Source organism: Rhododendron vialii, chromosome 4a, assembly GCF_030253575.1.
Source record: "Rhododendron vialii isolate Sample 1 chromosome 4a, ASM3025357v1".
Lineage (NCBI taxonomy): Eukaryota > Viridiplantae > Streptophyta > Magnoliopsida > Ericales > Ericaceae > Rhododendron > Rhododendron vialii.
The window spans coordinates 28758061-28770430 of NC_080560.1; the positions used below are offsets into that span (position 1 = coordinate 28758061).

Here is a 12370-nt window from a genome sequence, read left to right on the forward strand (position 1 = left end):
GTATGGACTAGTAGTAGATGAGGGGACTAGCTAGTCGAGTATGCGAGCGTAGTTTTTTATGCAATCAAGATTTTCCTGAAATTTGTCTATTGCGAGAACAAGAAGAACAGAGTACTATTGGTATGCAGGGTCAAGTTGGATTTGGTCCATGCCCAGCAGGCGCAGGCTATATACTCCCTCCGTCCCAAAATATTTGGTATTTTTCGATATTCGCGCCGTTCTTTAAACTCTTATATCTCTCAATTTATGATATTTTTTATAATTTTGAAAACTTTGTATTATAGATCTAATCGAGAACTATCAAACAAGATCCATATTGTATATTGTTAGAGATTCATATTGGAAGATACAAACGATTGAAAACTGACACAAATATCGAAAAAGTCCAAATAATATGAGACGGAGGGAGTATTGCGCAATGCCAATTTTGAGCTCGGGACGGCATAATGCTTTTAAGAGCCCAAATCCAGCGTAAGGGCATGCATGTTCAACCCAAATTTGATTGGACTCTGAGTAACGGTTCTGGGCCTGTTTTACGAAACAAATTAGCTAGTCTTGTACCTTTCTCGGGAGATGAGTTCAGGCTTCGGGCCGGGCATGCCGGGCTCCACATCAGGGGGTGTTTGGTTATTTAATTTAATTTTGCATTTTCATTAGGACCCGGCAAAATACAACTGCGAATTTAATATATGTAGTCAATTCATAAAAGGGAATTCCAAAATTTCCTTTTATAAATTGGCTACATGTAGTAAATTCGCAATTGTATTTAGCAGCACCCTTTCATTATCCTCTTTGTGTTTTTTAAGTGTTTGGGTACCCCAAACAAGAACTCATTCTAGGAGAATGAGTTCTTCATTTTGATGTTAGAGAAGAGAAGTGAGAAGTAGGGAGAAATGAGATTTCTGATTTCTGATTTCTGATTTTTCACTTTCCCTATTTTCGTTAACAAAAAGACCTACAGATTATATTCTGCACATATCTCTTAAATACTAATCATGTTATACTAAAATGTACATTTTGCTCATATCTCTCAGACACTGCCAGATTCATAACACAACCATAATCTAAACAGTCAATACGACAATAAGTAAAATGCAAAAAGTAAAAAACTGAGGCTCCCAAACACCCCCAGTCTCTTTGAAAACCTATTCTCCGGACCTAACTTCATGGATTGGGTGATCGTATCTTAATGTCTGAACTATTTTTGATTGTTTTGATTTTGTCAAATGATCAAGCAGTTTCACTATTATTGGAATTACAGAACGAACAAAATGTTTTCGCGAAATGAATATTACTTTTAATCACACTACCACCTCCAAAATGAGCTAATAAACTGATATAGGTTATACTCTCTCCATTCCTAAATGATAGTTCACTATAAAAATATTTACAAATTTTGGAATGAAATATAAAATACGTACGTTCGTGCATAATTTTTTAAATTTCTTAAAATAAAATTAAACATCTTAACAATTTCTTTAATTTGGAGTCAAGAAATTAAAAAATTATGTATGAAAGTAGTCTATATTTTTATCCGTAAATTGCATGCCTTTTTATAGTGAACTATTATTTAGGAATGGAGGGAGTATTATAAGAACGGGGGAGATGGTGGATAGAGTTTAAAATTGGAGGGCGTGGCCTGGTAATGAGACAAAATAGGATGGCCAGTTTGGGAATTTTTGAAAACATAATAATAATAATAATAATAATAATAATAATAATAATAATAATAATAATAATATTTAGTATGGTGTGGGTAGTGAAAGAGGGTAGGATTAGGAAAGGATTATCTTGAACCAGTGTTTGTTTTCTGGGCCAAAATAGGAGTATAAAATTAGCGAAAACAGAATAAACAGATTAGAATCTATATGAGGTCATTGAAATTAATTAAAACCATTGACTGGGGGCCGGCCGGGTGGGTACTTTGTTTTTCATTTTCTTTTCATTTCTTGATTGGTGGTGGTTGGTTGATTATAAATAAATACTTTCGATAATTTCGCAAGAAGAGGAGGTTGGATGACCCTCCGCCATAAACCAATTTCTTAAGTTCCTCAACTTCCATTCACACGTCTCACTCTCTTTCTTTCTCCCTTCCCGGCAATTTCCTTTTCTCTCTGTACATGCATGTTTCTTCCTTGAAAATGCTAATAATCCTTTCCCTCTCTTTTCTCCATTCTTTTGGTATTCCCTTACCCTCCTTGCACGCAAAACATGTTCCTTTTTGTTGTTTTTAGAGAGAGAGAGAGAGAGAGAGAGAGAGAGATTGATCAGAAAGTGACCAGATCAGTTAGAGAGGGAGGGATAATTAATTAAGATGGATAATTGTTCAATAGGGGCTGGGTTCATGGCAGTTTTTGCAGTGTCAGGAAGTGTGGTGCTTCTTGCCCATCAACTTCATAAGCGCCTTCTCTCTGATTTCATGAAGAAAATGGAATTTGAACTGGGTATGAAGTGATTTCCCTTTTTCCTTTTTATGTAATTTTGTTTGATGATTCAATTTATTTATTTTCCTATCTTCTTTTTTTTTTTTCCATTATGCACTTACTAGCGAATTTCTGTACTTGAATGAATTTCTAAATTACCAATTTTTTTTGATGATTGAATTTATATATTTCTTTTTTTTTTTTTTTCATTATGCACTTACTAGCGAATTTTCGTGTCTGGACGAGTTTCTAAATTACACCAACACTGTATTGCCCCCAATTAATCTTATCCAACTTGATTTTTTTTTCCAACATTAAGTTTAATGATAAGATTCATATGTTATCCAATTTAAATTAGGCTTATCTATACTATTTTAGTCCCAATAGTTATAGGGTAGGTTTCAATTTAATCCTCAAAGTTTTAATTAGTCGATTTATTCATCAAAGAATTCTCATGTTTCAATTTAGTCCTCAAACATTTTATTTGAGTCAATTTAGTCATTGAAGTATTTAACATGTGTCAATTAAGTCTTCTGCAAAAATATGTACCATCATTAAGATGAGAAGTAGAGTTAGAAGATCGGAGAGAAAAATTAAGAAAAAAAAAGCACCTTGCGTAGATTGAGGCTAAGTTTGATAAATTGATCCATAGAAACAAGAAGGCTCCTTATTCCGCAATGTTCTTTAAGGAAGCTTGTAAGATGTTGGATTTAGGCCATATTTTGGGTATTGAAATTAAAGGAGGGAGGAATTATAATTTGAAGAAATTTGTTGAAATGCAAGAGGAAGAATTGAAAGAAAGGATACATGCTCTAGATGATTTTGAGGAAGAGGATATCTTGGAGGACGATGTTTATTTTGAGGAGGGTGCTTCTCTCTCTCTAGCTTTTTTATCTCGAGATTGGGCAGGTATGGGGTGTTTGATTATTCTCCTTTTTTCTCGGTGGCCTTTTTGATTTCGGTTTTGGATGGTTTGTTTGGGCGAGAAAATCGATGAAAGGAAGAAATAGAGGTGTAATTTTTTGCGGTGGTTTTAGTGGCTTGGTTTTTTTTGTTTAGATGGGTATGAGGCTCGTTTGGGTTTTTTGGCTAGTTTATGTTGAGTCTATTTGGATTTTTTGGTGTTTCAGTTGGCGTCTTGCCTTCTTCTAGGTCTTGGGTGGCTTTTTTCGGGTGTGCCCTTGATCCTTTTAAACTTTGTAATTCTTTTATAAAGATTAAAAAATTCTTTTTGCTTAGAAAAAAAATGTGCCGAATTATAAAATACAACCACAAGGACAAAAGTTTTATAATAGTATAAACACATACTATAATTAGGGGTGAAATATAAACCGACAAAACCATGCCAATTGAAAAACACAGGTCAAAAAAATTGATTTGGTTTGGTTTTTCCAAGCTATTGCTTCGGTTTGATTTCTGATTTTGAAAAGAAATTGAAACCGGTTTGGATTCGGTTTTGGTCAAATAAATCCAACAGAAACCGAAGCGAACCGAAAGGACATAATAGTTATCCATGACCCCAATAATCCAATTAACTCATTACAATGTACCCTATTAACACTAGTTACCCATGACATTAATTTTGTCTTTTTCAAATGAGATTTGGAACATTTTAAATATAAAAAAAAAAATCATTTTCTCGGTATCAATTTAGAGGTTTTCCACCAATTCCACCCTAACTACAATTCTTAAGAATTTCATATTAGATATCCTTTTGGTACGAAAGTTTGTTTCCAGCTTGACCGCCATAATGAATAAGGTTTATGAGTGTAAATATGTTGAAGTATCACAATCAAACAATAGAAATAATAGTTACAAATCATAGTTGACCGAAAAGATAAAGAAAATACTCTATTAGAAATAATAAGCAAAATGAGGTATATACTGTAATTATTTAGTAAAGAAAAATGAATAACTAAAGTAGAAATCAAGAATTTAAAGTGTTAAAATAAATCTATCAAGATCAGTTATAAAAAATCACATTAAACCAATTAGAAATCTTAAGGACAAAATTGAAACATTTTAAAATATAAGAATCAACATGAATCCTACATATAACTATAAGGACGAAAATATAAAAATAAAAGGACTAAATTGAAACCTAACTATAATTATAGGGACTAAAGAAGTAGATAAACTAAGAGAAATTGTTGTAATTTTAAAAACTTGAAGTGAGGTTTATACATTTGTCAGAAACATTAGGAGTCAGCTGTTAATAAGTTAAGAAAAAAAACACAAATTTCAATGCACTTTTTACACTTTTTTTAAGGGCGCTGCTATTCGCAGCCCTCTATTTACTCCCATAGCCCGTTAAAAATTTCCAATTATACTCGACAGTTAGTTACCAAAATTGAGATATATTTTCAGCGTCCAATTACCGAAATATAATATTTTTTTCAACAGATGTTTACCGAAAATGCATGTTCGGCAGTTGTTTACCGAAAGTTGAACATATTTTCGACATGTAATTACCGAAATATAATCTTGTTTTCAACAGCAATTTACCGAAATGTTATTTATGATTTTCAACAATCATTTACCGAAATTTAGTGGGCTACGGGAGTAAATAGAGGGCTGCGAATAGCGGCGCCCTTTTTTTTGAAGATCAAAAAAGAATTTATTAATTTTTGAAAGTAAATTACAAAGATTTTCAAAGACTAAAATGACCCTAAGTACAAAGAATCATAACAAAGCAAGAGCATCCACCCTCCAACAATCATGTGCTGCTAGTAACCAAAAGGAAAAAAAGAAAATAACAACTTGAGGTTGGCAAATGCCAATTATCGAAGACCATCTAACCATCAAAGGCTGCTCGGTCTATTGAAAAAATCTTGAACGAAGATTATTTGGATGATGATGAGGAAGTCTTAAGTAATCTTATGATTAATCATTAGTCATCTCAGGGGCAGGTGGTTGGGACTTGGGTGTGTTTGTCTCTTTTTTGGTTTTTTGGGCCGGGTTGACTTCTTGCTATCCATGGGTGGTTATTTTCCCTTCTAGTTCTTAGCGGCATGACATATGATTGTCGGAGTTCTTTTTGCTCTGTTTTGATGCCTCGTGTTATGGATCCTTTTAATCTTTATAATCTGTTTTCAAAGATTAATAAATTTTCTTTGCTATTCAAAAAGAAGAAGAAGACCATCTAACCATAATTCTTGTTGTCTTTAATTAGCTACATCTTTCTATATGATTTTTCTCATGGTTAATTTTTTTACTTGTATCGGTCAGTATATATATATAATCCTCATACTCATTCATGATAACTTGCCGCAGGCCATCTAACCATAATTCTTTCTTGTTGTCTTTAATTATATATGATCATTTTGTACGTGATGATGCATGCGTTGCATAGTAGCATCACACAAATGCCATTCAAAGAAGGTAAGGTTCTCCGAAGAAATTGTAGTACTGGAGCTGTCGTCAAAGAACAAATGGTATCTGGAGAAGCATCCATCAAAGCTTGCGGACCAGAATTCCATCACAAGCTTGACTGCTGAGAAAGAATTGGGATCCATGCCCCTCAATCGACAAGTTTTGTATAAAGGGATACTAAAATATAGGACCAATAAAGGGATCCGGAAGAACATGATCTCAAACTGAAGATTTCGCAAGAGTACTACTGACAGTTTCTCAATTGTCACATTTTGTTGCAGCTTGTAGCTATTTTTTTTTTTTGGCAAAAACTTTGATTTTCTTTGGTGCTTCCTATTGGATGTTTAATTATGTTTTATGTCAGGAGTCATGACACAGTTGATAGCAGTTTGGAATGTGCACATAGGCATAAGCCTTTCCACGGCCGCAGTGTATATTTTAGTTCAATAGTGACAAAAATATGTTCTTCCTTCGTCCCAAGATGGAGTATATAAATTTTGTACATAGAACCCTGTATAAAGTAAAGATATTTATTTTAATTGAGGGCTTATCTTGTCTAGTTTATACTGTTTTGTTGAGGTATATGATCTAGTTACATGCAAATTTAATTAATTATTCCGACTTTGTATGAATGATCCAATGTAGATAATATTAAAAAGAAGTTAAGTCAAAACATATATTCCCTCCGTTACAAAATGAATGCCAATTTTCAGGATTCTAAAATATTAAGAGACACAATAATTATCATTTTCAAATTATAGCTTTCCAACAATGCCCTTCAATCATTACTTCTTTTGCCCCTTTTTTGACATCTTTAATTAGTTAGAAAAGGGCCAAAAAATTTACCAGTATTTGATCTCTCAAGGTAATATTCATAAGTATACCTATCCATACACTCCACCACAAAATGGTGTTGCTGAAAGAAAATACACGCACATCACTAAAACAACCATAACTTTACTGCATCACTAAGTGTTTCCCATAAATACTGGTTCGAAGCTATTGCCACATCTTCTTTTCTTGTCAATCGCATGTCCAGTCTTACCCCTAGTAATCTTAGCCCTTTTGAAATCCTGTTTCATTATTCTCCTGATTAATCTCTTCTTTTAAAGTTTGGCTATCGGTGTTGTCCATGGCTTAAACCCTATGTTTCTCACAAGCTTCAACCTAAATCTTTGCCTCGTGTTTTCTTGGGATATCATCCCACTGTTAAGGGTTACAGGTGCTTAATTAGACCCTTCTACAAGTAAAATTCTATTTGTCTAGACATGTTTTGTTTCATGAACAAGTTTTCCCTTTTGCAATTTTCCTCTGTTTCTCCTTCTCCTCCTCCTTCTCCTTCTCCACAATTACAGAAGGAGGGACAACAAAAAAAAACGTGAAAATTATTATCCAATTTGGAACGGAGGGATTACAAATCTTAGTGCATTTTTTGAAGCCAGTGAATCACCTCAAACACCAATAGAGCCGCCCCTGATCCTTTCCCCACCACCTTATTATTGTTAACTACAATTCTACGAAAACGATGACATTACCTGTAAATGAAACATGCACGAACACAATATATGTGGTTTTAATGTTTTTCAGATTCCCTTGCTTCCCCAAAGCACCCCCACCCTCCAAGCTACAACCGAAACTAAATTGCTGCGAAATTAGATCCAAAAATTATCCCTTTATCAGGCTCCTTAAAGTACTTCAAAAATTTACCTTTTGCTACAGTACCCACTTGGAAAAAAAAGGAGGCATAGTTCACTACCTCTTCTTTTTTCTATATATATATATATATATATATATATATTTTTAAACATTCTCTCTTCCTCAACTCCCTCAACCACTGCTTAAGAAATAAAACAAAAGGTATGTAAAACGAATATTAAAGAAGAAAGAAATTATTATAGAAGAGAGAGATAGATTAGAGAGTCTGAAACATGAACATTTCAACTAGAATAAGTGATTACCTGAAATAGGAAAATGACTTTTAAAGATATAGGTATAATTTGGTTCGAAATCAGAGAGGCTGGTGTGGATGCATGCTTTTTCCCAAATAGATTAATTGTACAATAGAGCTAGAGCTAGCTTTTGCTCCGAGGCTGCAACAAGAAAGTTGCGTCAGCGTTCTCATCATTGCAATAGAGGCAAGGGTGTTGCTGAAACCGGTGCGCCTGCAAAAACTTCCTGGCCAACAGCACAATTTCTCTGTTACTCAGAGGACTAGGATTTTCACGCAACACCATTTGAACCGCATTACTAAATGCTCCATAAGCCTTCCCTCCGCCCTGTGCAGGGTCCATGTCTGCAGACGTCTCGTTCGCTTGGCAACCGCTAAGCAGGATTCCCTCGTCGGCCTTCAACCGTCGAAACAAGTTGAGCTCGTGCAGAGGCAGGCGAAACCGAAGGCTGGCATTGTCTCCGAAAGAGTGTACCAAGTGGGTCCCAACATCCAGTGTGTCAATTCTTGTTGAAGCAGCAAGGTGTTGCAGTATGGTTTCGAAGGGAATGGTCTTGGGCTTGCCCGAAAGCGTTGTTGTTCCGGTAGTAGTAGTAGTGGTGGATGAAGGTCCGATTTGCTCTTTCTCTTTGTCGATGAGGCCACCACTGTGGCAGGAATCTGAGAAGATAGTGAAGATTGCTCCCCGTGGAATGCGGTTTACCAGTTGCCTGAAGTCCACATCTACGCAAGACACAGTTCATAATTACTCCATAGGAATACTTGTATATATAGTACAACTGATCAACAGTTAACATATCATATGAATCTTAAGTGAGCCAAGATATATATATATACACACACACACACAGTCCCAATCAAGTCCACACCTCTTACGGTCCGCACCTCCCCTTTCTCTATCGAATTTCGATGATTCTCGAAATTCGATCGAAAAAGGGGAGTTGCAGACCGGAATCAGGTCAGGGATCCCTAACCTTATATATATATATATATGATGAGAGAAGGCCCGCCCGCCGGCCTTTAGCTAACCTGTTAGATATATATATGCTCCTATGGGATACTCTACTTTATTTGTCGAGACTAGCTGCTAATTTGTGTTTGTGAAGAAATACGTATATAGTGGGAGTAAAACTGGAATTAATGGATATACATTCTCACCAGATTAAACCGCAATCGAATGTCTTTTTGGCTAAACAAGTCAATTGGATAAAGGATACATTTTCTAATAAGAGGCAAATGCGGATGTGGGAGGATGCATTGACTTATTTGTTTATTTTTATAGTACCTAAAATAGGAAAAATGATTTGTATTCTTCTTTTTGTAGTACTTACTTAATTAGCATGGCTATCATAGTATCATGTTGCGAGAGCTAGCTTTAGGCTTCACTCGGAGACGGTACAAATCATTTACCTAACACAATTAAGCACTTTTACTTTGAAAACATATATTCGTAAATCTATAAAAATAAACTTATATATAAACCAATTCCTACTACTTTTTGTGTTCATGTTAGGCTAGCTATTTAATTTTTTGATCGGCAAAGAAAAAATTTATTAATCAAAGAACCAAAGTTACAAAGATTAAAAAAAAATAGGAAAAACGGCATCACAACCCATGACTTACATCCTAACTATGTTGTCACATAGATCAAGGGCAATGACATAAGCTATTACAGTTACTACCCTCGCCTATCTCTCTCTATTAAGCTAGGGTTTTATTACTCATCGGTTCAATTTAATTAGATTCTATCTATCGTGTTGACGAACTTTAGCTTTTATAATTACTTTAGTTCGGTGTCTAGTACTAAAACCAAAAAAAAAATAGAGCAATTTAGACACACACAAAAAAAAGGGGGGGGGGGGGGGGGGGGGGATACAAAATGACCTAAAGAAAGATCCACTTTACGTAAAACTATTTTTGATTTACATGAAAAATTCATCTAAATTAGTCAACACAAATGTGCAGCGTCTAAGTTGATATATCTAGAAATAGTATTCTTTAATGTACTTTTAAACTTCACAACAATTAATATTATCAGATATGTTCATGAAACCCTTAGATTAACATTAGCAGTTCATAAAATTAGCAGTGAAAAAGGAAAAAAGATGAGTTGACGGTAGAATTAATAGGAGTATATTGTTTAATATGAGTTATGGAAGGGTTTTTTTTTTGTATCGGCAAAAAAGAAGATTTTATTAATCATTGAAGCAAGTTACAACGAGTAAACGGAACCAAAGAGTAGTGGCTTCACAACGAGGAAAAACTGGGAACTAACAAAGTTAGAAACCCAGGAGAACCAAAACAACTGTTAACTTGGAAAGTATCTTCAAATTAATTATGAAGCTTTTGATGATAATAGTACTACAGTCTTCAAATTTGTAGATGCCTACTTGGTATATATTTGGAATATATACATTTTGTATCGTAAACCTGATTTAACAACTTGTGTAAATTAGTCTTGTTAACTTACCAGTGATGAGATTGAAATCACAAGGCACAATTGCCTCATCTTTCCCAGAGTGATGATGGTCATGGTTGAGGGATGGAATCCGGGTGCCGTGGCCACTGTAGTGGAAGAAGAGGACATCACCGGGCTCCGCCTTGTCAACCATCTGATGGAGTGCCCGCTTGATGTTGGCACCGGTGGGCATGATCAATGAACCATGTGCATCGGTTAGGAGCTCGATGTGGCTCGGATCAAGCCCGAATCGCGTCACGAGCACATCCCGCATCGCGATTACATCGTTTATGCATCCGTGTAGCTCATTCGGGGTGTTCGGGTAGTTGCAGCCTACAAGGACGGCCAACCTCTTCTTTTCCATCTCCTCAATTTCCAATACTAGCTAACACAAACCAAATGGAGAGTTTTTAGTTGGATCGATTGGGTCGACTCCTTTCGATCGATCAATAATATGTAGGGCAGTATTTTGAGAGCTTGGAAAGTACTTGAACCGAATATATTGCCTTGCACTTTAGTTGTTGGAAAGCGTCTTAGTTTACTTTTGAAGTCGTTGCCCCTACATTTTTATCCATATGATCAAATAAATGTTCCCAAATAATTAAAGATATTCATTAGTTTAATTAGTTGGAGTAGTAATTAACACCCCACACCTAACCTCCCTCATCCTAATCTGTAGAACTGAATATATTCTATGTTTTTCTTTTTTTCTTTTTTTCTATTTCAGCTGACCATTTGTTTCATCTGGTGACTACGTCAAACATTCTTGTTAGCGTAGACATATACCTCGATGTATCCGATTCGAGTTTTTATAATAGTTTCGTTTGCCAAGCAAAAAAAAAAAAAAAAAATTTTAAATAACTATACCCATCAAAACTTCTTAGGGAAAGTCTTCAATACACACCTCTTCAAGGTGTGTACCATATGCACCTATTGTATGGTTCATATTGTGCCACCTCATAAAAAATTACTTGTAGGACCGGTCATTCATAACATTTTATTTCGTATCGTAACTTTTATACTAAAAATTCGTAACTTTTCAACAATATGATTCGTAACTTTTTAACAATAGATTCGTAACTTTTTGGAATTCATAACATTTTAGTGTATTTTAATGAGGGTGCATATGATACACACCCAAATAAGGGGTGTGTATTATAGCACTTCCCTCTTAAGCCACAAGAATAGGACTGTTTAACATAAATGAATATATAGATCAATTACCTGTCTAGTTATAATGTGCTTAGTCGTTAGCTATCAAAAAGATGGAGATAAAACATATTCCTTTAGCATATTCGTTGCGGGTTCTACGAACTATATCTATAACATTATTTCTCTCGACTTATTTTTATTGTTTGTTTGTTTGTTTTTTTTTTCTGGTCAGTTTACGTGTTTCTAGCGTTATTAAGATAGGAAGAGAATCTCTAAGGTATGAATGAGGTTACATGCACTCTTCGGATTTTAAAATTTAAGAGCCATTTTTAAGGTTGTGAGGTAGGAATTAATGTTTAAGAGCCATTTTTTACTCCTCAAACATGACGAGAGAGAGAGACACCATAATGATCCCTTGGAGTGCCCATCGCCTCAAGAATACTTAAAAATTCATGAACTAACCAAAACTCTGATTGGAAGGAAGTTTCTCATTTTTCCTAATTTAGTGAGAGACCGGCGGACTACATTTTTCATTTTTTTTTGGGTTCCATCTACAAGTCTCCAAAAACAAGTTTCATAAACCCCAAGGAGTTGGTCTAGTGGTCAAAGCCTAAGACTTCGGGGTTTACTCGATCCTAAGGTCTTAACTTCGAATCTCTCAAGTGCTATCAACTTCTTGAGGGTTAGCCGTGCAAAATTTTGCTCTGATTTTAATTAGGACTCCTGCATGTGAGCGGAGGAATATTAGTTCCATAGAATTCGTGCAGTTGCACGTAAGTTAGCTCGGATACCTAATTTAATGAAAAAAATTCTAATAAGAGATTCCAATTTCAATACGGAGCCACAAGGCGGACCCGAGATCGCGTACAAGAAAACGTCAACATGGTTCCTGTATTTGCTTTCTGCCACCCTGCATTGCCTTCTAAGATACTCCCCTGGGAATAATCCAATTGCTTTCCAGCAAAGAAATAGACGCAAATTTGGTACTCCGGTATTAATTAATATATTCAAAAAAAA

At 35.1% G+C, this 12370-nt stretch overlaps 2 protein-coding genes across 3 annotated transcripts; one reads left to right on the forward strand and one right to left on the reverse strand.

Moving 5' to 3' along the window:
* Window positions 1-1948: 1948 nt before the first annotated feature.
* Window positions 1949-6334, forward strand: LOC131324657 (uncharacterized). 2 transcript variants are annotated; one of them, XM_058356724.1, is made up of 2 exons: window positions 1949-2444; window positions 5779-6334. In XM_058356724.1, the coding sequence occupies exons 1-2, from the start codon at window positions 2315-2317 to the stop codon at window positions 6021-6023; spliced, it is 375 nt and encodes a 124-aa protein (XP_058212707.1). In that variant the 5' UTR covers window positions 1949-2314; the 3' UTR covers window positions 6024-6334. The 2 variants fall into 2 exon arrangements, with proteins under 2 accessions (XP_058212707.1, XP_058212706.1); XM_058356723.1 differs by having other exon boundaries at window positions 1959-2444; window positions 5776-6334.
* A 1332-nt stretch (window positions 6335-7666) lies between these two features.
* LOC131324658 (metacaspase-9) lies at window positions 7667-10741 on the reverse strand. Its single transcript, XM_058356725.1, has 2 exons — window positions 10214-10741; window positions 7667-8466 (listed from the first exon to the last, which is right to left on the reverse strand). The coding sequence occupies exons 1-2, from the start codon at window positions 10563-10565 to the stop codon at window positions 7868-7870; spliced, it is 951 nt and encodes a 316-aa protein (XP_058212708.1). The 5' UTR covers window positions 10566-10741; the 3' UTR covers window positions 7667-7867.
* Window positions 10742-12370: the final 1629 nt, after the last annotated feature.